General features: G+C 35.8%; 3 protein-coding genes across 3 annotated transcripts; 2 read left to right on the plus strand and 1 right to left on the minus strand.

Annotated features, from left to right (window-relative positions):
• The first annotated feature begins 3,580 nt into the window (after positions 1–3,580).
• On the plus strand, positions 3,581–4,272 carry LOC147291602 (uncharacterized). Its single transcript, XM_086238681.1, has 2 exons — positions 3,581–3,659; positions 3,749–4,272. The coding sequence occupies exon 2, from the start codon at positions 3,755–3,757 to the stop codon at positions 4,184–4,186; it is 432 nt and encodes a 143-aa protein (XP_086094807.1). The 5' UTR covers positions 3,581–3,659; positions 3,749–3,754; the 3' UTR covers positions 4,187–4,272.
• Positions 4,273–11,601: 7,329 nt separating this feature from the next.
• LOC147291603 (uncharacterized) lies at positions 11,602–12,057 on the plus strand. The gene has a single exon (XM_086235985.1). It carries the CDS (start codon positions 11,602–11,604, stop codon positions 12,055–12,057), a length of 456 nt encoding a protein of 151 aa, XP_086092111.1.
• Positions 12,058–13,263: 1,206 nt separating this feature from the next.
• Positions 13,264–15,845, minus strand: LOC147291604 (LEAF RUST 10 DISEASE-RESISTANCE LOCUS RECEPTOR-LIKE PROTEIN KINASE-like 2.4). Its single transcript, XM_086234824.1, has 3 exons — positions 15,012–15,845; positions 14,686–14,712; positions 13,264–14,513 (listed from the first exon to the last, which is right to left on the minus strand). The coding sequence occupies exons 1-3, from the start codon at positions 15,835–15,837 to the stop codon at positions 13,342–13,344; spliced, it is 2,025 nt and encodes a 674-aa protein (XP_086090950.1). The 5' UTR covers positions 15,838–15,845; the 3' UTR covers positions 13,264–13,341.
• Between the last annotated feature and the right edge of the window lie 6,252 nt (positions 15,846–22,097).

The raw sequence follows: 22,097 nt of genomic DNA on the forward strand, positions 1-22,097 counted from the left end.
AGAGAGAGAGAGAGAGAGAGAGAGAGGGTGTTCAACACAAGTGCGAGAGAGAGAGAGAGAGAGAGAGAGAGGGTGTTCAACACAAGTGCACCTTCCTCAGTTCCACACAAGGATATAGAAAAAATATATGGGGAGCTTCGCTTAATTTTGTGGTCAGGAAGCAACATATATGGGGAACTTCGCTTAATTGTCAACATGGAAAAAAGAATATATTGGTCTCTTATTAACTTGTAGAATACTGCCACTGGATCCATTCCGTTTGAAAAAAGAGTGACACATGGAGCCAATCTAAATACCCAAGACGTGTAACCCGATTCCTTCGGCGCAATGTCTCATGTCATGTTGTCTCATTAGGAAACTACTAGGAATTTAATTAAGTGGCCAATTCTAAATCCCGGCCGCACAACAACAACGTTGACTTAAGTGGCCAAAAAAAAAAAAAATCAACAACAACAACGTTGACTTCATTTACTACAGTAGAAGGTAAAGCAGAAGGAAATTAAGCTCCCAAGTCCCAAGTTTTGTGGTCAGGAAACAAAGTGATAATTCCATTTATTTATTTGTAGATTGCATTTAGTATACGTTTCCGCACACTACAACAAATATGGCCAAAGACCTCTATTTTTTGCACCCATAAATGTGAGGGTGCCTATTGACGAATGAGGTGTCACTAATATCAGTTGAACACCAATATCTTTAATCTTTTAAATTTGATATTTATACAGGTATATACATCGAAATAACAAATAAAATCGATATCTAATGTGTACATTTATGGTTAAGAAGCTTCACAGTGCTGATGGTCATGATCCACCGGCCTTTTTTGATATAATGATTCATTTAATGATACATTTACCGCAAGAGGCAATTCTTGCTGGGCCGGTCAGTTATCGGTGGATGTACCCAATAGAAAGGTAACAATTTCTAAACTATTTCATTACTATTCTCCAAGTTCAGCTCTATGTTATTCATAAAAGTTTTCTCACTATGTAATTACATTTGCAGAATGTTGGGTAATTACAAAAGGTACGTCTGAAACCGGGCACGCCCCGAAGGCTCCATAGCAGAGACATACATTGCAAATGAATCCATCACGTACTGTGCAATGTACCTCAGCAGTGTTGAGACGTCATTCAATCGCCCCCAACGCAACGACGACGGTGGTGAAAAAAATGAGACACTTTCTGTCTTTTCTCAAATTACACGACCATTTGGCGAAGCCCCTAAATCAGCTGTTGAATTCTCGAAACACGATATGGAGGTGGCTCATTGGTTCATACTCAACAATTGCGAAGAAGTTGACTCTTTACGCATTGAGCATGAGGAACTAATGAAGCGCGACTATCCATGATGGGACATGGAACGTGTACAGAAAAAGCATCGGGAATTGTTTCCTAAATGGTTTAAGGAACATGTAAGTGATTACTGACAATAATGATCAGTTCGTTCATGTGTTTGTAAATTTTTTGTAATATATTAATTCCATTGTCTTTTAACAGATGGAAAAGCTGACTGATGATAATTCGCCGTTATACAAGGAGTTAATGAGTTTGGCGAGTGGTATTCAATGGGTTGAAACGTTTTCCGGATGTAATGTGAATGGAGTCAAGTTTTTAACTGTAGAACGAGATGCCATCTTGAGCACTCAAAATAGCGGGGTTTGTGTAGAGAACTTGGACACTGGCACGGTTGATTTCTACGGCAAGCTGACGAGTGTACATCAAGTCTTGTACTCGCATCGCTTTCAAGTTGTGTTATTTAAGTGTGATTGGTTTAATACAGACCCGAATAGGAACAACAATATTAAACTCGATTACGACTTAATATCTGTGAATACAAACACTCGATGGTATGAGAATGATCCATTTATTCTTGCCACAATGGCAAAACCAGTATGTTATCTGGATGACCCTAAGGCGGGTGTGGGTTGGAAAGTAGCTCAGATGATTCAGAATCGAAATATATGGGATATTCCAGAAAAAGAAAATCAGGATGACGTGGCCTATCAAGAGGATTCATCTTCGACCATACCTAATCCATACAACAATGATGTTATCATACAACAAGTCGAGATACATGACGTTCCTCCAATTGAGATCGATGCCTTATCAATTGATCTTGGGCCACTTCCCCGAATTGATGTTAATGATTTCATCGATGATGATGATGATGATGATGAAGATGATGAAGATGAAGATGAAAATGAAGATGAAGATGAAGATGAATATGAAGATGATGATGTTGATGGTATCGATGATGATGATGATGAAATGAGTATTTCTAGTGGTGATTCAGATTAGTAATTGATAATGATGATTCATATTAGTAAGTGATAATGATGATTCAGATTAGTAAGTTATTACTTTAGTTTTCTTTTTTACTAACATAAATATTTATTGAATTGTGCAGATGAGTTTGATCTCGAACAGGGGTGGATCTCGGAGGTCCACTTTAGCATCTATGTCCGCCCCTGCAGCCCAGCCCGACCTCATAGCCCAGGGCGACTCGACCCCGGCGATATCCCCAGATCTCTCATCTAGTACTGGGTCTGGGATTCAGTCGGCACGGAGGGCCCGACGGGGTCACCGTTATGGTGCATATGATAATGTTGCATCATCCACTCGTACTGCCTCATCATCAGAGAGTAAGAAAAATGTTTTCACATCACTTGTGTTAAATGTTTTCACATCACTTGTGTTTATGTTTAATTTTATTTAGATGTTATAAGATTACTGTGAAATTAATATGTTATATTTGCTTTTCTAGGTACCAAAACCACGAGGGGGATAAGTAGAGGGTTGAAGGCGTCGCGAATCACTCGCACGACGAACGAGAGGATTCGAATCGTTATTGAGCAAGGTCACCTACGACCGAGCAAGGAGGTCCATAGTACTTTCGCTTCCTTTGTCGGATCGATTATCCGTGGTGAATGCCCCATGCTTTTTCCCAGTTGGGAAAAGGTTGATGACGCCATCAAGAGGAGCATTATGGGCTCCATTTCTGTGAGTATATTTCGATTAATATAAAATAATTAATTTGATCATTCCTAACAATTTGATAATTGCATTTTTTTCAGGTAAACTATGACATTTGGATGGAGGATCCGGATGTAGCTAGGTATATGGAGAAGTTATTGAGAAAAGTGTACGCACAATGGAAGCACGAGCTGCACAAAGAATATAACATGTTTGGATCGGCAGATGAGGCATTGGCCAGCCCTCCTCCGGAGATGGCAGCTCGGCTTGATCAGTGGCAGTGGTTGTGCACTCATTTTCAGAGTCCGGAATTTTTGGTATGTTATATCATTTTAGGACTTCAAAATTATTTTTTCTTATGTTATTCCTTTATTGTGTATACACTAATATGTGCATTTCCAATTTGCTTCATATTTAACAGAGGAAGTCGAATGCCAATCTTCAGAACCGGAAAGCGCCCGCAAGGATTGATCATCATGGTGGTTCCATGCCCTTCTCATACCGGGTGGAGTCATATCGTCAGATGCGCTATTATTTAATTTAATATATATATATATTCCTTAGTATTGTTTGAGTTTTTGTCAACATTACATTCTTTTTCAGGCTGGTTCGCAATTTCCGGAGGTCGACAACTACGGAGATGTTTATGCCCGACCCGGCAACGACAAGGGCAAGGCGAAGCACGTTAGTTTTTTATATTTTAGTTTTATTTCACAAATTTAAATTTTTGTATTTGATTTCTTAATTCCTAACTTGTGTATAATATTTTGAAGGCTGAGATGCTCGCCAAGAAGGCGAGTTATTTGGAGGAGGTGGCCAGCCAGTACCCTCCGGACACTCCGTTGGAGACGATCTCAGTCCCCGATCCCGATGCCGGTCTTCGTATTATGACGGAGACACTGGGTGTTAGGCGTGGTAGGGAGATACGCGGAATGGGAGCGGGTTGGGTTCGTGATCTCAGCGCCGGGTCTTCATCTCAGCCATCTGCAGATATAGTCAACCTGACCACTGAAGTGCAGTTGTTGAAGGGTCAGCTAGAAGAATCGAGAGCGGCATATGCGGAGCAGACGAGTAAGGTGCAGCAGATGCAGCAGATGTTTGGCCAGTTGGCCAGGATTGTACCTGGGTTTGTGCTGCCGCCCAACATTGACCAGTGCATGCCAGACTCCTCCACCGGTGTCGATGATGCTACTGACCTAGGGGGCCATTAGTTATTTGTATGTATGTATTAATTAAATTGTTTCTACTTTGTATGGATATTTTGGATATATAAATTTATTAATTTTGTTTTATATAATTTTTGAATAAAGATTTTTTTTTAATATTAAATTTATATATATAATTTAAATAAAAATTTTTTTTTAAATAAAATACGTTTGGGCGACGGACAAATTTCGTCGCCCAAAGCATGTTTAGGCGACGGAAAAATTTCGTCGCCCAAAGAGGGTTTGGGCGACGAACACCCTTATTCGTCGCCCAAAGATGGTTTGGGTGACGACATTTATCCGTCGCCCAAACCCTTTTTGGGCGACGAATAAGGGTGTTCGTCGCCCAAAGCACGTTCCAGCGAGGAAATTAGCTATTCCTCTCCCAAATCTTGTTTAGGCGACGGATAATTTCGTCGCCCAAAGAGGGTTTGGGCGACGAATATGTGTGTTCGTCGCCCAAACCCTCTTTGGGCGACGAAATTTTTCCGTCGCCTAAACATGCTTTGGGCGACGAATTTTATGTTTTGGGAGACAAAAAAATTCGTCGCCCCAGGTGTCTTTGGGCGACGAAATTTATGGGTTCGTCGCTCAAACTCTTGGGCGACACATTTTGGGCGAATAATTTCTCGACGAACCAATTTCGTCGCCCAAAAGTTTGGGCGACGAATTCCGTTCCTCTCCCAAACCCTTTTTTCTTGTAGTGTTTGCATTGCAAGCTACACTGTATAAGCCAATAACTACAAGGACTATGCATATTGGTGCCGGAAAGGGTACTCTCCCTGCAAACATGGTGAGAGAGAGAGAGAGAGGGCGTTCCACAAAAGAGAATAGAGAAATTTTGTTCCACCCAAGGATATGGAGAAATTTTGTGGTCAGGAATTAAGCAACATTGTCAACTTCATTTAATTATCAATGCGGAAAAGAGAATTTATTTCTCTTAACTTGTAGAATACTGCAACTGGCCGGGACCATTTCATTTGGAAAAAAGAGTCATTAGAGTTGGGCCCAATTTAATTTTATCGGTTACTTGAAAAAGTGAAGAAAAAGTGTTTGTGGGAAATTAAGACCATATATCGTATTTAGATAAGACTAGCATATATCTAGATCAAGAGAAAACAAAATTCAAGATGATTCCCAAGGAATAAGATCAAAATAAGGGCTAGTTATATAAATAAATCACTAAATATTTTCATATTTACAAATTACACCATCTACCTTTTTGTAATTTTATTTTAGTCACCATTAACTAAAATGGAAAAAGATAAATTATGATACATTAATAAACATACACTACTATGCAAATTTAGAATTGTACTAGATTTGTAATGGGCTGCTACGTATGTAGCACAATTACTTATGATTTAGCTCTCGGGTCCGTTCAAAACCAATGACCTAAACCCCCTGAGGATTTCCGTGTTTTTATATACACCCCATGAGGTTTCTAAAATTACAGCGAGACCCCTTGAGGTTTTTAATCGTTTTCACATAACACCTTTGATCTGTTAAAATTCTGTCAAAAAAGTATGTCCAAATAACAAATTTGACCTTAGGGTTCATTTACACTAACACCCCCTAAGGTTTATGTGAAAACGATTTAAAACCTTAGGGGGTCTTGCTGTAATTTTTTAAATTTCAAGGGGTGTATGTGAAAACACGAAAATCCTCTAGAGGTGTTAATTTGTGAAATTAAAATTATAGAAAATTTGGACTTAACACCAAATACCAATAGTTTTCAACCAAACAGTAAGACACTAATTTTTTTAGTTTAGGTGGTAATTTAGTGCAAGACATTTGGATTAGGTCACAAACTTGTACAAAATGTGAAATTTTTGACACCAATCGATCGACCAAAGTGTCGAGATCTTGGTGGTTTTTCGTTGGTTTTTTTTTTTTTTTTTTGGTTTGCTATATAGCTGTGACTATCAAACAGTATGAAATTCATAAAAATTCAATGTTTATAACTGTATGAAATTCATAAAAATTCAATGTTTATAAGGGATTAATGCTATTGATTTAGGCTTAAGTGATGAAGTCCTACAACCTAGAGATTAAACATTAATGTTTAAGCCTAGCATACACTAAAAAAAGAATAAATCAATAAAAAAGTTGAGACTGTTGTACAGTCACAGTTGAGTGTGTTAAAAAATAAAAAGTTCTCTCGAGCGGTCGGTGATCGAACAATGCCGAGTTCTTGGTGGAAGCACGTTTTTTAAAGTTGGTAGCTAAACTAAAATGTAGTATCTAGAGTGAAATAATCACATAAAATTTTTAGTAGTTAAAATGAAAACACATTGAAATTTGGTACCTAAAATTTGGAGCTAGAATTTTGATCTTGGGGGCTCATTCTTAGATAATCATTATCACTCCAAAATTATATTCATTATGCATGGAATATACACAAGTCAGTTTCATACAATTCAATTGAGCCTAGCGTGAACACAACCCTAGCCGCCGAAAAAAAATCTCTTTTCTCTCTCCTCAACTGTAAGACCCCGAAAGTTTTGCGTATTTTATTTTTCAGTTTGTTAAGTTTTATTCTTAGAATTGACAAATTTTTCTAAAGACCAAATGACTAAGGTTAGACCTTAGTAGTGTAGAGATCATTTTTCTGAGTTTAACGATGTGTGGTTCGTTGAAATTGGAGTTCAGATGAAGGAGTTACGAATTTTTGAAGTTGGATAATTATTTTAGGCCATTATTTGATTTTTTGGAATATTATTTGGAGAAGTTGGATTTTTCATAAAAATTCTAGAGATAAAAATAATGTTTTCATGTCATAGATAATTAGTACTCAGTCTTACGAATCCGTAGGAATTTTTGAAGCTCGTTTGTATTTTTTGTGAATTTTTGAAGTTGGGAGAATTTAGAAAAATTTGAATTGCTGACGAGGCGCTGACACGGACCGACACGCTGACGTGGCGAGATGCTATTCGTGAGAGACGCTGATGGTGGGCCTACTCAGCGCTGACGCCCTAAAACGGCCCCAAAACGGCGTTGTTTTGATGCGAGGATCCCACTAAGGATCTGGACGCGACTGAACCCGTGCGCGACCTAACCCATCCGCCCCACTTCGTTTCTTCTCACATTCTGACTCGTGCGTCTACCCACGGGTACCGCATGACCCGGTTTGGATTTAACCCTTTTGTTAGTGCTTTTTAGTGTATTTTGTCTCACATTGAAGGTTTAGAGAAACTTCCCAATCCCTTGTGCCTATAAATAAAGACCCTTTATCCTTTTTTTCTCTTCACACCTTAAGCTTTCCAAAGCTTTCTTGAGACAAGTCACTTGTTGAGAGTCTCTTAATTAAGTTTAAAATATTTATTTGGTTGTTTTCTTGAGTGCCTAGAGGATTTAATTTGCACCTAGGAACATCACCATCTAATGATTTTGGAAATTTGTGGGGAAACTCTGCCAAGTTTTCTGCTCGCTTAGGTAAGGTCTTTAGGTAAGACTCTTGAGCTTGATTAAGTTATTTTAATTTAAGGTTAATTACTTATTAGGCTTTAATTTTTGTTTTAACAATTCTATTTGTGGAGATTAAGCTAAGGAGATCTATAACTAAGTATTTAATATCTACTTTCTCTTTAAGAATGCATGAATAATTAGTTAAGTTAGATTTATACTTGTGAGAATCAAGCCGAGCTTTGGACTCCAGGTAGGGAGAAGCTCACATCCTGCTAGAGACCCTTTTATTGCATGTATTATGCTAAGTAAATATTGATGCATGTAAAAGTTGCATTAATTGTTTTTGGTTACCATCTATTGCATGGCTTTTATCCGTTATATATTGTGATAAATGATTTGTTAGATGACGTAAGAGTAAAGGGTCACATTATTGATGACCTTGGATTTTGATCCCTAAACCTTCGGAGGTGGTTTTACAATTAGGCTGGTAGATATCAGTTTTGGCTTCCGATCTAAAGTTGTTATAGCCAGGAATGAATACTCTTACTACCAGTTTAGTTTTTACTGATAAACCAGGTAGGTTGGTAGTTGGCCTGTGACGCTCCAAAACCCGAGTTTATTACAGCAGCATCTACCTTGAGAATACTGGAAACTACAATACTCAAACCTCGGGTATTATACTCCCAAAAATTCTCAAAGTAGGTAAGCCATATTAATTATAAATAAAACAGGTTGGATTAGAGTTAAATTGCCAGTGGAAATGCAAAATGTAAATAAAGTGTTTACATTTAAACTAACTCGCCAAGGTTACAGATAAGTTCAAAAGTAACCTTGAGGAACAATCAAACATAGATGTTCGATAATTTGCAGAAGTACCAACTTGAAGATAGTTGTTTGATAATTTACAAAACAAACCAAAAGATAACAACACGCTAATTTACAAGGAAAAAATGATCCACAATGATCATAACCGACCTGCCCAGAAAGAAAGGATCAAAATCCGACAAAACGGAGAGTTGACAAGTAGCAAGGCCGCACCCTCAGTCAAAGTCTTCAACTAGTACGTTCTCTGCACTCAAAGAGCACAATAGGGGGTAAGCATTACATACGATAATAGCTTCCCCTCATGTGACCCTGGCTAACTTTTAAAATAGTACGAACATATTTACTACTAAATAGCCAGTAAAATATATTAAAATAGCACATTGCATAACCAGAGAACCAATATCAGTTTGAAATCATTTACTTGCTCAAACAATGATTCAAAACATTTAGGAACATTCCTAATACTTTACCTGATGACCGAACTCATAATTGGTCAACTACCACCCTATTTGGATTATCAGTAAAAACTGATTTGGTAACAGAGTATTCATTCCTGGTTACTACAACCTTAGACTAGATGCCAAAATAAATTGACTGCTACTAGCCTAACTGCATAACCCCTCCGGAGATTTAAGGGATCGAAATCCAAGGTCAACACTATAGTGACCTCTTACTCTCAAGTCATCCTAACAATTCAGTTATCACAATATCGAATAAAAACTACGCCACAGATGACAATATCGAATAAAAACTACGCCACAGATGACAATCACAAAATTATGCAAATTTCTCATGCATTCAATATATACTAGCATAATACATGCAGTAAAATAGGGCTACTAGCAGGGTGTGAGTTTCCCCCTATCTGAAATCCTTCGCTCAATTTGATTCCCACAACAAAATGTCCAATATACAGCTTCTCTTACTTCACCGGGTCCATTTATTGGGAAATTGGAGTAATCCTTAGTTAACCTCCACTAAGGAATAAATTAAAAACTAATTAAAATTAGAACTTATCAGAAATCATAAACTAAACCGAAATAATATTAAAACCTTAATTAGAAACTAATATAGCTAAAATAAGATGTAGTTTCTTACCAAGGATTGAATAATCAATCCAAGTCCTAACCAACATCCTCTACCGAATTCTCTTAAGGTAAGGAAAGATAAGGGTTAATCAAAGTGAATAAATTAATTCAAGCTTTAGTCGAATTCTCTTTAACAAGAGAGAAATGATTAATCAAATACCCATCTATTTCCGAATTCTCCTTTACCCAAAGAAGTGATTAATCAAAAAATAGATTAATCAAAGTGTACAACCCAAAGTTTCAGCCGAAACTTCCTTGACAAAAGAGAGATGATTAATTAAAATGGAGAGATGAGTTGGCTTTGTGGATGAAAAGGTAAGAGAGTTTGTGATTAATATAAGGATGGTTGGAGTTTGTGGAAGAGAAAAGAGAGTTACGGAAGTGAGAGAAATGGAAGAGATGAAATGAAATGAAAGTGAGAGAAATGAGAGAGGTTTCGGATGCATGCAGGTGAGAGAGAGTTACAAAAATCTGAAATGAAAAAGTAACCAAGCCAAATGATTAATCAAACTTGACTTTGATTAATCCACCGCGCGCCTCCCACCTATCTCACTAACCTTCCACAAGCTTCTTTTCTTCACGTGTCGGTCTCTTTTTCCCTCTGCTGGAAACTTTCCAACTATGAGATTAAAATCATTAAATCCAAATTAATGGCCAAGATTAATCCACATGTTCATCTCCCAATTTTCAACTTTAACAATTCATCAAAAATATATTCGGGTTCCAAAAAATGTCCCGAAAAATACTACGTACTTGTAGCGATGAATACTAATTTCCTATAAATTCAAAACAAACTTTTTGATTTCTAGAATTTCTATTAAAAATCTTAACACTTCCAAAAAAGAAATTCAAAGTAACCTCAGAAAAATAAATAACTCAAGAAATAAAATATAAAACAATAATGCTAGTTATCCCACATTTTTTTTCTCACATTTGTATCCCACCTGATGTGTCATTACTTTACTGGAAGAGTATTTCCTTTTTCTTTTTTAGGTTTTATTTTTTAATTTGTAGTGTCCAATGTATGAATGTCATGTAAGATGATATGAGATTGTGGTATAAAAATGTGGTAAGTGTAGCATTACTGAATATAAAAAAGTGCACTCTATCCCCAAGAAATCTACCTTGTCACCTCTTCTTTAGAAGATCCTAAAATTCCTTTCCAACCAAATCGCCTAAAACACAGCCAACAGAGCATGGGTCACAAAACTTTCACCTTTTGCCAAAAGCACAAAAATTCTCAATATTTAGAGAAACACAAGCCAGAATCACCCAACTTAACCTTGCCAGAAGCTTTTTATGCAGATTGAATACCTAATATTTTTTAGGGAGACTTAGAGTTCAGTCCATTTTATGAGTCTTTATTAGACTAAAATCGGTAGTGATTTAGAGTTTTTAATCAATTCCTTTTATTTTTCTTTTTTGACGGCTTTATGTTAGGTTTTAACTCCAGTTCCGGAGTTAAAATATAACATGCAACCTTTTCAAAGCCCATTCTACACCTTACGAGAGGAAATACCTTTCAAATCAAGGGAGGACTTTATTATAAATTAAAAGGATTTTCTTATAAATTAAAATGACTTTATTATGAATTAAAAAAATTTTCTTATAAATTAAAGGACTTTATTATGAATTAAAAAGATTTTTTTATAAATTTTAAAATACCACCAGTCTCCATCTAAAAACTATTTTTTTTAAAAACCCGAGCATAATTATCTCTATTTTATATCTCCTGAAGAACCTCACTGAAAACTAAGATTATCTACTTACCCTTTTAGCACACTCAACTGTGTTGTGTTTATGTAGTTGCATTTTTTTGTCAAAAAAAAAAAAAGGTTTGTACCAGATGCAATTGCCAAATATCATGTGGCCCCAATTATCAGTTATCAAAAGTCAAATCTAATTGGTCTAATTTTTTAATATTTATGCAAAAGTAGTATGCCTGATTCCATTGTAAGTACATTGACCAAGGGATGTTTAAAATCATATACCAGCTTTAATTTTGGTCTTGCTTTTAGTCCTAAAGGAAAGAAAATACAAAAAATTAAAAGGATATGGGCTTGCTCTATATTTATAATAAATTCCTATTGGTTAGTTGTCATGCACAATGTATGTGAACTTCTGGAACATCAACTATCTCGTGCAAAATTACACGTCTTTTTAGGCAAAATTACTCGTCTTTTTAAACCAAATAATATAAGCCCTGGAGCGGTAGTGGATGATGTTTCCGAGTCAAAAGAGTTATTGAAGGAAAGTATCAATGCCCCTGTTGAATCTGATGCAGCAGTTCGAAATTTTGACCTGAATGCCAATGTAAATGAGAATGAGGACACAAAAGCTGCCGCAACAGCAGCCCAAGCCTCAGCAACAGCAGCCCAAGCCTCATCAACAACAGCTAAAGCCTCATCAGCTGGACCTACTTCTGAGACTAAACATGAAGAATACCCTGGATGGTCTCTTTCTGATGTGGACAAAATGGCCATTGACCCTCTTCAACTCGCACATCTGAGCACAAGGCTAGATGAGGATGAGGAGGACTACGACGAAGAGGGCTAAATTCCAGTTGGTGGAGGCTTATTGTCCCAAAATAAGCTACTGAGATCAAGATCAATGGGAAGCTGTTGAAGGAAACTTAAATGAAAGTGTACAAAAGCTGGAGTAGTGACCTATTCATTGGAGATGAAATGGCCTATGCACTTGTCCCAATGAGGACTTGGAATTTCTTTTCCGATCAAATGTTACTATCCTAGCATTTGCTAACATCCGTTCCAGAGGTAGCTTTTCCTGACAATGGCAGAGAGGTTAGTCTCTGCACTTGACTCTTTGATCAGTGTATGAAGAATATGGCACCCTGGGATAGTGGTGGATTGCCCTATGAGTGGTTTTCCTTTTTAATTTATTATTTTGTAGACTTTAGTACAAGTAGGTAATCTTATGGCAGTTCTCTTATGGAAGGTAATAGTTCTGTGGGGCTTTCTAATTTATATTCTGACCTCTTTATGGGTTATTAATGATTTCCGTAAATTCAATGAAATTGGATGGGGATGGAATGACTGCAATGATGTCTGATTGAGTGGGAATTGTTCTGTGTGCATGACATTCTTGATTCTTCCATGGCTGATTGAGTTTCTTTACATCAAAGGAAATTTCGGGAGACTCCTTGTGGGCTTAGTACGAATAATGACACAGAAGTGCATACCTTAAGGACCTATATTGAGACAAGTGATGGATATTGTATTGCTTGACAAGGAGAGTTTAGAATTTCTCCAAATTCATCCAAGTTTGCTCACATATTTCCTTTTGAAACGATACATATATTTAGGATACTAAGATACCAATTATATTTAGGATTAATTACAAATATCACCTCTAAACCATACCATGATTGACAGTTTGTCCTTAGATTAAAATTTTTGAGACTTTAGTTCCCAAATTTAATTCTCCAATAAACACTTTATCCTAAAATCATTAAAAAAAAATCAATTTCTCCATTATCTATGCACATCTGGTGCCACATGACATTCTGAAGCTAAATATGACAAAAGACATTGCATAACATAAGGCAAAAGTATCGTCCTGCATGCATATCCACATTTCTTTTTTGGGTGAGCAAATCCACGTTCATATTATTGCAATCCCAACGTGTGGATTGTCTTGTAACTAATGCATATTGCACAATAGCACTATATAAACACTTTTCAAACGTACTATAGAAATCATAGAATAAAGTTACATAAAGTTACTCTTAAATATTACAAGATTGATATTTGTCCTACCAAATAGGAAAGAACAATTCCTCGCACAGAGTGGCAATGTTAGCTTTCCCTTGTACATAACAGACTAACTAGTGGTACATATCTCTTCACCTGCTTTTTCAATTAAAATAATCGACTCTTCAACATCATCATTTGATGTTGATGACCATGTTGTTTTTGAATTGTCTTCATCAACTGCCACTGCATTCTCTCGTGGATATAGGAAAGGCTTTGGAGGCATATGAAGGCATTCAATTTCTCCTTCAAGCATCTTTACCACTTTGTGCATTGAAATAGGACGGTCACTAGGCTTCATTTGTATGCACCATAACGCAACTATAAGCATCTTCTTTGTCATTTTATTTTCATCCACTGTGGCATCTTCTATTTCTATTTCATTTCCTTCACTGAATTGATCATAAACCCATGAAGGAAAGTAAATTTGGCTCGAGTGGGCAGCGATTGCATTCAAATTCTTCCTTTTGCCTGCAATTTCCATCAACAACATCCCGTAACTATAAATGTCAGCTTTGTATGACACACCTCCAATACTTTTGTAAAACAATTCTGGAGCTATGTATCCAATGGTTCCCCTTGCTGCAGTCAAAATCAAACTTCTATCATCTAATGGGCATAATCTTGCCAGCCCAAAGTCAGAAATTTTTGGAACAAAATTCTCATCAAGAAGAATGTTGTGAGGCTTGATATCAAAATGCAAAATTCGCATGTCACATCCTTTATGTAGATAGTCAATACCACATGCCACTCCTAGGGAAATTTCAAATGATTTCTTGCAACTTAAGGAGGTGGGTCCTTCTTTAGAAAATAGGTATTTATCAAGAGATCCATTTGACATAAACTCGTATACAAGAGCACGCTTTGATCCCTCAGCACAATAGCCAATTAGTTGCACCACGTTCACATGATGTATCCTTCCAATCGTGGCAACTTCATTGATAAAATCTTGCCCATTAGCTTTGGACTTATCCAACATCTTAATTGCTACAAAGCGGCCGCTTCGAAGCTTTCCTCTATATACAGAGCCATAACCTCCTTCACCCAATTTTTCCTTGAATCCTTTTGTCATTTTCTTGATATGTGAGTAGGAGTACCTTATTGGCATGAGGTTGTTGTGACTTTGTAAAAATTCTTCAATAAGGCCATACATTGATAAGTGTCGCCTCTTCAATTTATAGATTAGAAGCACAATCACACATGGAATCCCGATTACAGGTTTTATTGCAACCCACGCCATTACTGTAAAGGAAATAAAAAAAATAAAAAATTATGACAATTGTATTTTACTATTTTTTTGATGCGGCTATTTGAAACTGTGTTTTTTATATTAGACCATGTATGTGATTTTCATCTCGTGGAAAGAGCCAAATTATTTTATCACATCATGCAAACTATATAACCTGAAACTCACCTGTTAAGCGAACTATCTCAAGGGAAACTGCAAGAAACGAAAAAAAAAAACAAAATACAGAGAGTTAAAAAAAAGTTGATTTAGATATTTTGGGCAGGAATATTGGATCACTGAAAAGACAAATGAAAACGATCCTCACACAATCGAGAGCCGTACGAGTAACTAAATAAAATGAAAATTATAAGATAAGAGAGTCCTCACTTTTTAGAGTCCAGGATAGAAAAGATTCTTCTGCATGATGAAAGACATAATAATTAATATCAACTCATCTTGACATGTCTGAATTCGATCAAATAAATGTAAAGAGGGAGAGAGAGTAACGCTACCACAAATTGATTTGTTGGTTTCATCATCGATGTAGGATTCTATATAATGAAACCATCTTCGATTTCTCTCGTAGCTCTGCAACCATGAAAGTTCAAATCCATAGAGCAGCTCATTATGGATGTCTATGTAGGAAAGGTTCATATTCTTCGTACCCGGGCGCGATGTGATCAAAACCATAAGCTCTATACGGCACGAATCCCTCAATTCCGAGACATTTAAATGGCCAACCTTAACGAAAGAATGGCCACTGGAATGGGATGAAACAGAACTTGAACTACTCATAGAATCATTGATGCAAGGAGCAGTATCCACATAGAGAGGCGAATTCACTGGCGTTTCAGTACAGGTGATGAAAATTACAGGCTTTGACAAATATTCAAGGTCACAATCAAAGTAAACATACGTCCTGTTATGAAATCTTTTTTTTTGATAAATGCGATATGGATCATCCCTCAGAAAACTGAAGTTATAGTTTGCCAGCGAATAACGGGGGATTGAAGAGCAGTTACCCTTTTGAAGATTGGCATCCGCAACCCGGATTGTGCAGTTATCATAATTGATTGACTGTACGTAGAAAATTCCAGAATACAAGTGTAGTACTGTGCGGTTGTTCTCACAAGACAGTTCATATTTCGGGTCACCGCAGTTGACTGGATCCTGTTTTAGTCGAAAAGGGTAACTTATGTTACGGATGTTGCCACAGGAAGAAGCTTCACACTGATGATGATCCTTAGCATTGCAAGTTCCACAACATAAGACAACAACTACAAGGACGACTATGCATAATCGTCCTACAACAACAGGAACTCTTCCAGCTGCAACCATGGTGAGAGAGAGAGAGAGAGAGAGAGAGAGAGAGAGAGAGAGAGAGAGAGAGAGAGAGAGAGAGGGCTAGGGTGTTCAACACAAGTGCAGCTTCCTCAGTTCCACACAAGGATATAGAAAAAATATTTAGAGAGAGAGAGAGAGGGTGTTGAACACAAGTGCACCTTCCTCAGTTCCACACAAGGATATAGAAAAAATATTTTGTGGTGAGGAAGGAAAACGTGCAGATTTAATTTTCATTTTTAAAAATGGAAAAAGAGAATTTATTTGTCTTAACTTGTAGAATACTGCAACTCTGTCCTATCATTTGGAAAAGAAAAGTCATTAACACTGGGGCCCTAATTTGAAAAATGTGAAAAAAGAAAGGATTTGGAGAACTCTTGTAGTCTTGTGTAATATTATAGTCAAAGTTCTCAGGAAGTATCTCAGGAAGTACATATGTGACGAACACCGAGATAGGAAAAGAAAGAAATAGAGAGAATATTTGATGAATTAGTCATCACCACTAAAAGATATTTCATCAATAAAAAAAAAAAAACTTACAATGCATGAACTCTATTTATATATTCTCAAAAAAATCTACTAAAAAAAATAACAACACATAATATCAAGAAATGCTAAAAGTGTTAGCTAGCTAGCTGGCAAGGCAGGAGCAGCTACTATAAACTCTCAAGCCATCTTATTTGCCAAAAGGCCCAGTAAAACTATCATAGCCCACTCCAAAGCATATCCAAGACCCTTTCAATAAGCCCAAAGAATTACCCATTGGGTCTTTAATATGATCCAATCCCATGCCTTACTGGGACTAGAGCCACCGAATGTTTCAGATGTTTCCATTGACAGATTTCTTATTTCCTATTGAACCAAAATGTATGGTATAAATTGATAAGGTGAATAGTAATTTCCTTTGGGGAATTTTGGGGAGATTACGAAACCCCATTTGGTGTGTTGGGTATCAAGAAGGCTGTCCTTGCTAAATTAACAAAGGTTGGGTTGGAAATCTGCTTGTATGAAGAGTGCTTACTCACTCAACTTCCCAACTGATGAATTTCCTGACATCAGTTGGTCTTGTATATGGACAGTCAGAATTCCCCGTAAAGTCAGGTATTTCCTTTGGATTTTCTCACCTATAAGGCAAGCTTTTGACCAATGACCAAAGAATAAGAAGGCATATGATCCTTGTAGAATACTGCAACTGGGTCCTTTCATTTGGAAAAGAAAAGTCATTATAACACTGGGGTTCTGATTTAATTTTATGGGTTTATTTCATATTTAGTACCTAAACTTTGACCCTTGTCTTAATGTGGTACCTAAACTTTTATTTGTCCCAATTGAGTACCTAAACTTTTATTTTGTGTCTAATAGGTACCAAAATGAATTTTTGTTAAAATTGTCAATAAAAATTAGGGGCAATATAGTCAAAGTATATTTTAATTATTTTCTTTATATGTTTAAAATTATTAAAAAAAAACACACAACAAACAAAAAAAATTAAAAATTAAAATTAAAATATAAATTTTTTGAAGTGACTATATTGCCCCTAACTTTTGTTGATAATTTTAACAGAAATTCATTTTGGTACCTATTAGACACAAAATAAAAGTTTAGGTACTCAATTGGGACAAATAAAAGTTTAGGTACCACATTAAGACAATGGTCAAAGTTCAGGTACTAAATATGAAAAAAAAACCTAATTTTATTGTATGATTCCTTCAAAAATGTGAAAAAAGAAAGGCTACGGAGAACTCTTGAGATTTGACAGTGAGAGGACTCTTGTGTAATATTGTAGTCAAAGCTTTCAGGAAGTACATATGTGATGAACACCGAAATAGGAAAAGAGGGAAATAGAGAGAATATTTGATGAATTAGTCATCACCACTAAAAGATATTTCATTAATAAAAAATAAAAAAAAAACTTACAATGCGTGACCTCAATATTTATATATTCTCAAAAAAATCTACAAAAAAAAATAAATAACAACTCATAATATCAAGAAATGTTAAAAGTGTTAGGATAATTTAATTAAATAGTCCAATTTAATCACTGTTAAGTTTTTTTGACCCCTTAGCCCCTTAGGTCCAAAATTTACTTTAATAGCTCTTTTTAATGTGAAATGTCCATAACACCCCTTATATAAAACTATTAAAAAGTTTTTATTATTATCTTTTAAATCTATTATAGCCCACTTCAAAGCATATCCAAGACCCTTTCAATTAGCCGAAAGAATTACCCATCGGTTCATGGGGAAACCAGGTATTCATGATCATCAATATGATCCAATCCCATGCCTTATTGGCCGGGACTAGAGCCACCAAATGTTTCAGATGTTTCCATTGACAGATTTCCCATTTCATATATATTGAACCAAAATGTATGATATTGTTATGGACAAAAATGTTTCAGATGTTTCCATTGACAGATTTCCCATTTCATATATATTGAACCAAAATGTATGATATTGTTATGGACAAAAATGTTTCACTCATGGATTGGGCTAAGATTGGATCTATATCACTTAGTTAGTCTGGGCTAAAGGGCGTGCCACCAAGTAATAATGTATTTGGAACAGTTTAAAAATGAAATAGAAAATAAAGTAAGAGCGAATTGGATCAAATGATTGTGCTAATTATTTTTATGCCTGGACATTCCAGGACTTGAGTGCTAAAGGTTCTAAAGTGCTAAACTTATTTGTTTCAAGATGTGTTCATGTTGCTCTCGGCGAGTGGTTAAATAAGGTAAGTAAATAAATAAACAAAAAATTTCAGAAATTAACTATCTTAGGATCCATATCCGACAAAAGTGCCCATTGGAATCACAAGTCATGAATATAAATTATAAGATTCAAGCAAAGAAAGGAAAATGGGCTGATAGTAAATACTCAATGATTGAGAAAATAAATACTTCCTTGATTAATTCTCAATTTCCAAAGGAGAATACTTTAAATTCCAGAAATAAATACAAGAAGAGAGTAGTAAATAAGGCTATTAAATATGGAAGAACAAAAGGTTGCAATAAAAGAAATGAGATCAACACATTAAAATTAACGCAAGCATAACGAGCAAAAAAAATGAATGATCAAGTCATTTGACAAAGAATTTTTAGAAATATATCTGGGTTTTGTGTGTTGTCTCCCAAAACCCTAGGTAGTCTTCCCTTGGATAGTTGACACGTGTATGGCTTTGAACAAACCTAAGATTCTGGTGCTTATCCCCTTGACAACTACAACCCAATTTTTGACTACTTTATGAGTCCACATGGCATTGCACTACTGGCCTTATGCTCCATTAACCCTGAATACATGGTATAGCTGAAAGGGTTGTTTGCCGGGGTGCTTTCGTTCACTTAGGCCATCCTGGGCTTGCACATGATGGGCCATTGAATTGGGACGACTGTCCAACCTTTCTCATTGGGCCTGAGTCTTTGTGGATCAATGCTAGGTGGCATCCCTTAAAAGTCTGTTACAAACATATATAAATTGATAAGGTGAACATGAATTTCCTTGGGGGAATTTTAGGGAGATCAAAAAACCCCATTTGGTGCGTTGGGTAACAACAAGGTTGTCCTTGCTAAATTAACAAAGAGTGGGTTGGAAATCTGCTTGTATGAAGAGTGCTTACTTAGTGGGGTGTATTGTATATAGATTTTAAAAGACTTTTGTGAAGTTTAAAAGTCATGTTGTATTCAATTAAGATTTTTAAAGACTTTAAAAAAGTTCGTAAAAATCTATATGTATTCAATTAAGAATTTTAAGGAGTCTATAAAAGTCATGTTGTATTCAATTAAAACTTTTAAAGACTTTTAAAAAGTCTGTAAAAATCTATGTGTATTTAAAAAGTCATTGACTTTTATGGAATTCATTTAATGATGGATTTTAATAGACTTTGAAAGACTTATATTGAGGAAATTACAGATTTGGTCCACTTATTTTATACCTAGTTCAATTTTGGTCCACGATCTTTTTTAAGTTCTGTTTTGGTCCATTAATTGTTTCATTTGTTCAATAAAAGTCCAGATTTGTGACTTTAAATCTTTTGGGTTGTGTTTTCTTCAATTATAATTGAAGTATAAGTTATATTTTATCATTTCTTAGTTATAAAAACAAATTTGGAGTATTATAATCTAAGAGAATTGAGATTTGGTGAAATTTGAAAAATTGGCAGTTTTGGGTACCCTACTTTAGGGTCAATTATCTTGAGTTTTAGAACTCCAATTTGAATGATCTTTATATGATTGTAAAGAAGAAATGCATAGCTTTAAAACAAGTATATATTTGCTGAATTTGGGTGAGATTTGATAGGGTAAAAAGCAGGCCAAATTTGAGAAAACAAATCTGGACCTTTATTGAACAAGTCAAACAATTAGTGGACCAAAACAGAACTTAAAAAAGATTGTGGACCAAAATTGAACTAGATATAAAATAACTGGACTAAATCTGTAATTTTCTCTTTATGTATATTTCAAAGTCATTATAAATCCGACCTCTCCCCTGCAGATTTTTAAGGATTTCTATAGACTCTATAGAACTTAATAGAACTCTGTGAAAATTTGTAAATTCTGTAAAAGTCTATCACTTAAAAAAAGTCTACAAAAGTCTTTATAAATCTATATATACTACACCCCCTTTTGTCAACTTCCATGGAAAGTCAGAATTTCCCATAAAGTAAGGTATTTCCTTTGGATTTTCTTTTTAAAGTCAGGTATTTCCTTTGAAATTTCTCACCTATAAGGCAAGCTTTTGACCAATAACCAAAGAATAAGAAGGCATATGATCCTATTTGCTCCATCAGCAATCCATTTCCAAGCCTTTGCATCTTCAATACAACCAGTTCAATGTATTTTCCTTGTGGCTTCACTGTAATTACTTAAAATTGAAAGAACTTTTAGACTGGCATCCTCCATTACATATAACTCATTAGGTACAAACAACCGAACTGAGGCATATAATTCCAACACTTTGTTAAAGTTAATGCCCTTTTACTTAACTGACCTTATTTTAGTTGTTAAGCCTTTTGTTAGAGTTTAGTATTTTAATATTACTTTGACTTTTGGTGTATGGTTAATATTAAACCACATGAGTCTTTTGTGTGTGGCTAGTATATATTATCACTGCAGTTGTTCAAGTCTTTGCAGATGTACTAAGTAATTTGATATATATGAAATATTAAGTGGTGTGAGCTGCGTCAGTTCAGCCCCCAAAACACTCTCTCTAATTTTTCTCTTCCCCTGCAACTCTTCTTCAATCTATTGTTTATATTCTTGAGTGTTTGAGTGCAGGTGAGTTAAAGTTAAATCCAACAGTTGGTATCAGAGCTTTAGTCTGATCATATCAGTTTCGGCGTTGTGAATCTGAAAGGGAAAAACAATTCCTCACCAAAAAAAAAAAAAAAATGGCAAACTCAAATAGCAACAACGATCGAAACTTATCTTCTCCAATCTTTGATGGTGATCACTATGACTACTGGAGGGTCAAGATGAGAACTCTTTTTGTCTCTCATGGTCTTTGGAAATTTGTAGATGTTGGGTTTGAAGAACCTGATGCAGAGAAGACCTTGTCTGTGGCTGAGAAGGTGCTACTAGAAGACTCTATCAAGAAAGATGCCAGAGCTCTTCATCTTATTCAATTGGGGCTATCATATGATATCTTTCCAAAGATCAATAATGTTATCAATCAAATAAAGTCTTATGTGGAAAACTATTAAAAGTCCTAAGAAGTGACAGAGGGGGAGAATATAACTCAAATGAGTTTGGGAAATTCTGTGAAGACATAGGACTTGAAAGGCAATTGACTGTTGGCTACACTCCACAACAAAATGGAGTAGCTGAGAGGAGAACAAGACAATTGTAGAAATGGCAAAGTCTATGCTACATGAAAAAGGGGATGCCTCAATCTTTTTGGGCTGAAGCAGTGCATACTGCAATTTATGTGTTAAATAGATGCCCAACAAAAGCTGTGGAAGGCATGCCACCCTTTGAAGCATTGAGTAGCAAAAAACCCTACAATTTGTTTTGCTCTTGTTCCAAAGGAGCTGAGACAAAAACTTGATGAATAAAGTGACAAATGTGTGTTTGTGGGTTATAGCAATCAAACAAAGGGCTATAGACTCTACAATCTTAAGAAAAAGAAGATTGTGATCTTTGATGGGAAAGCCTCCTAGCATTGGAAACAAAAGTCAATCCAAGGACAATCTGCATAATTCAGAGAAGATGGAGAAAATTCATATGAGGTAGAGCAAGAAACTCCCTTGCAGCAGTCCCTAAC

Source organism: Dryas octopetala, chromosome 3 (genome assembly GCF_963921425.1).
Source record: "Dryas octopetala chromosome 3, drDryOcto1.1, whole genome shotgun sequence".
Lineage (NCBI taxonomy): Eukaryota > Viridiplantae > Streptophyta > Magnoliopsida > Rosales > Rosaceae > Dryas > Dryas octopetala.

Excerpts from the sequence above, each read along its gene's own strand:
- LOC147291604 (XM_086234824.1), bottom strand. The coding sequence starts at position 15,837 with ATGGTTGCAGCTGGAAGAGTTCCTGTTGTTGTAGGACGATTATGCATA. Across the intron at positions 14,713-15,011 it reads AACCAACAAATCAATTTGTG|TTTCCCTTGAGATAGTTCGC; the intron begins GTAGCGTTACTC and ends CGTTTCTTGCAG. Across the intron at positions 14,514-14,685 it reads TGAGATAGTTCGCTTAACAG|TAATGGCGTGGGTTGCAATA; the intron begins GTGAGTTTCAGG and ends TTTCCTTTACAG.
- LOC147291602 (XM_086238681.1), top strand. The coding sequence starts at position 3,755 with ATGCTCGCCAAGAAGGCGAGTTATTTGGAGGAGGTGGCCAGCCAGTAC.
- LOC147291603 (XM_086235985.1), top strand. The coding sequence starts at position 11,602 with ATGCACAATGTATGTGAACTTCTGGAACATCAACTATCTCGTGCAAAA.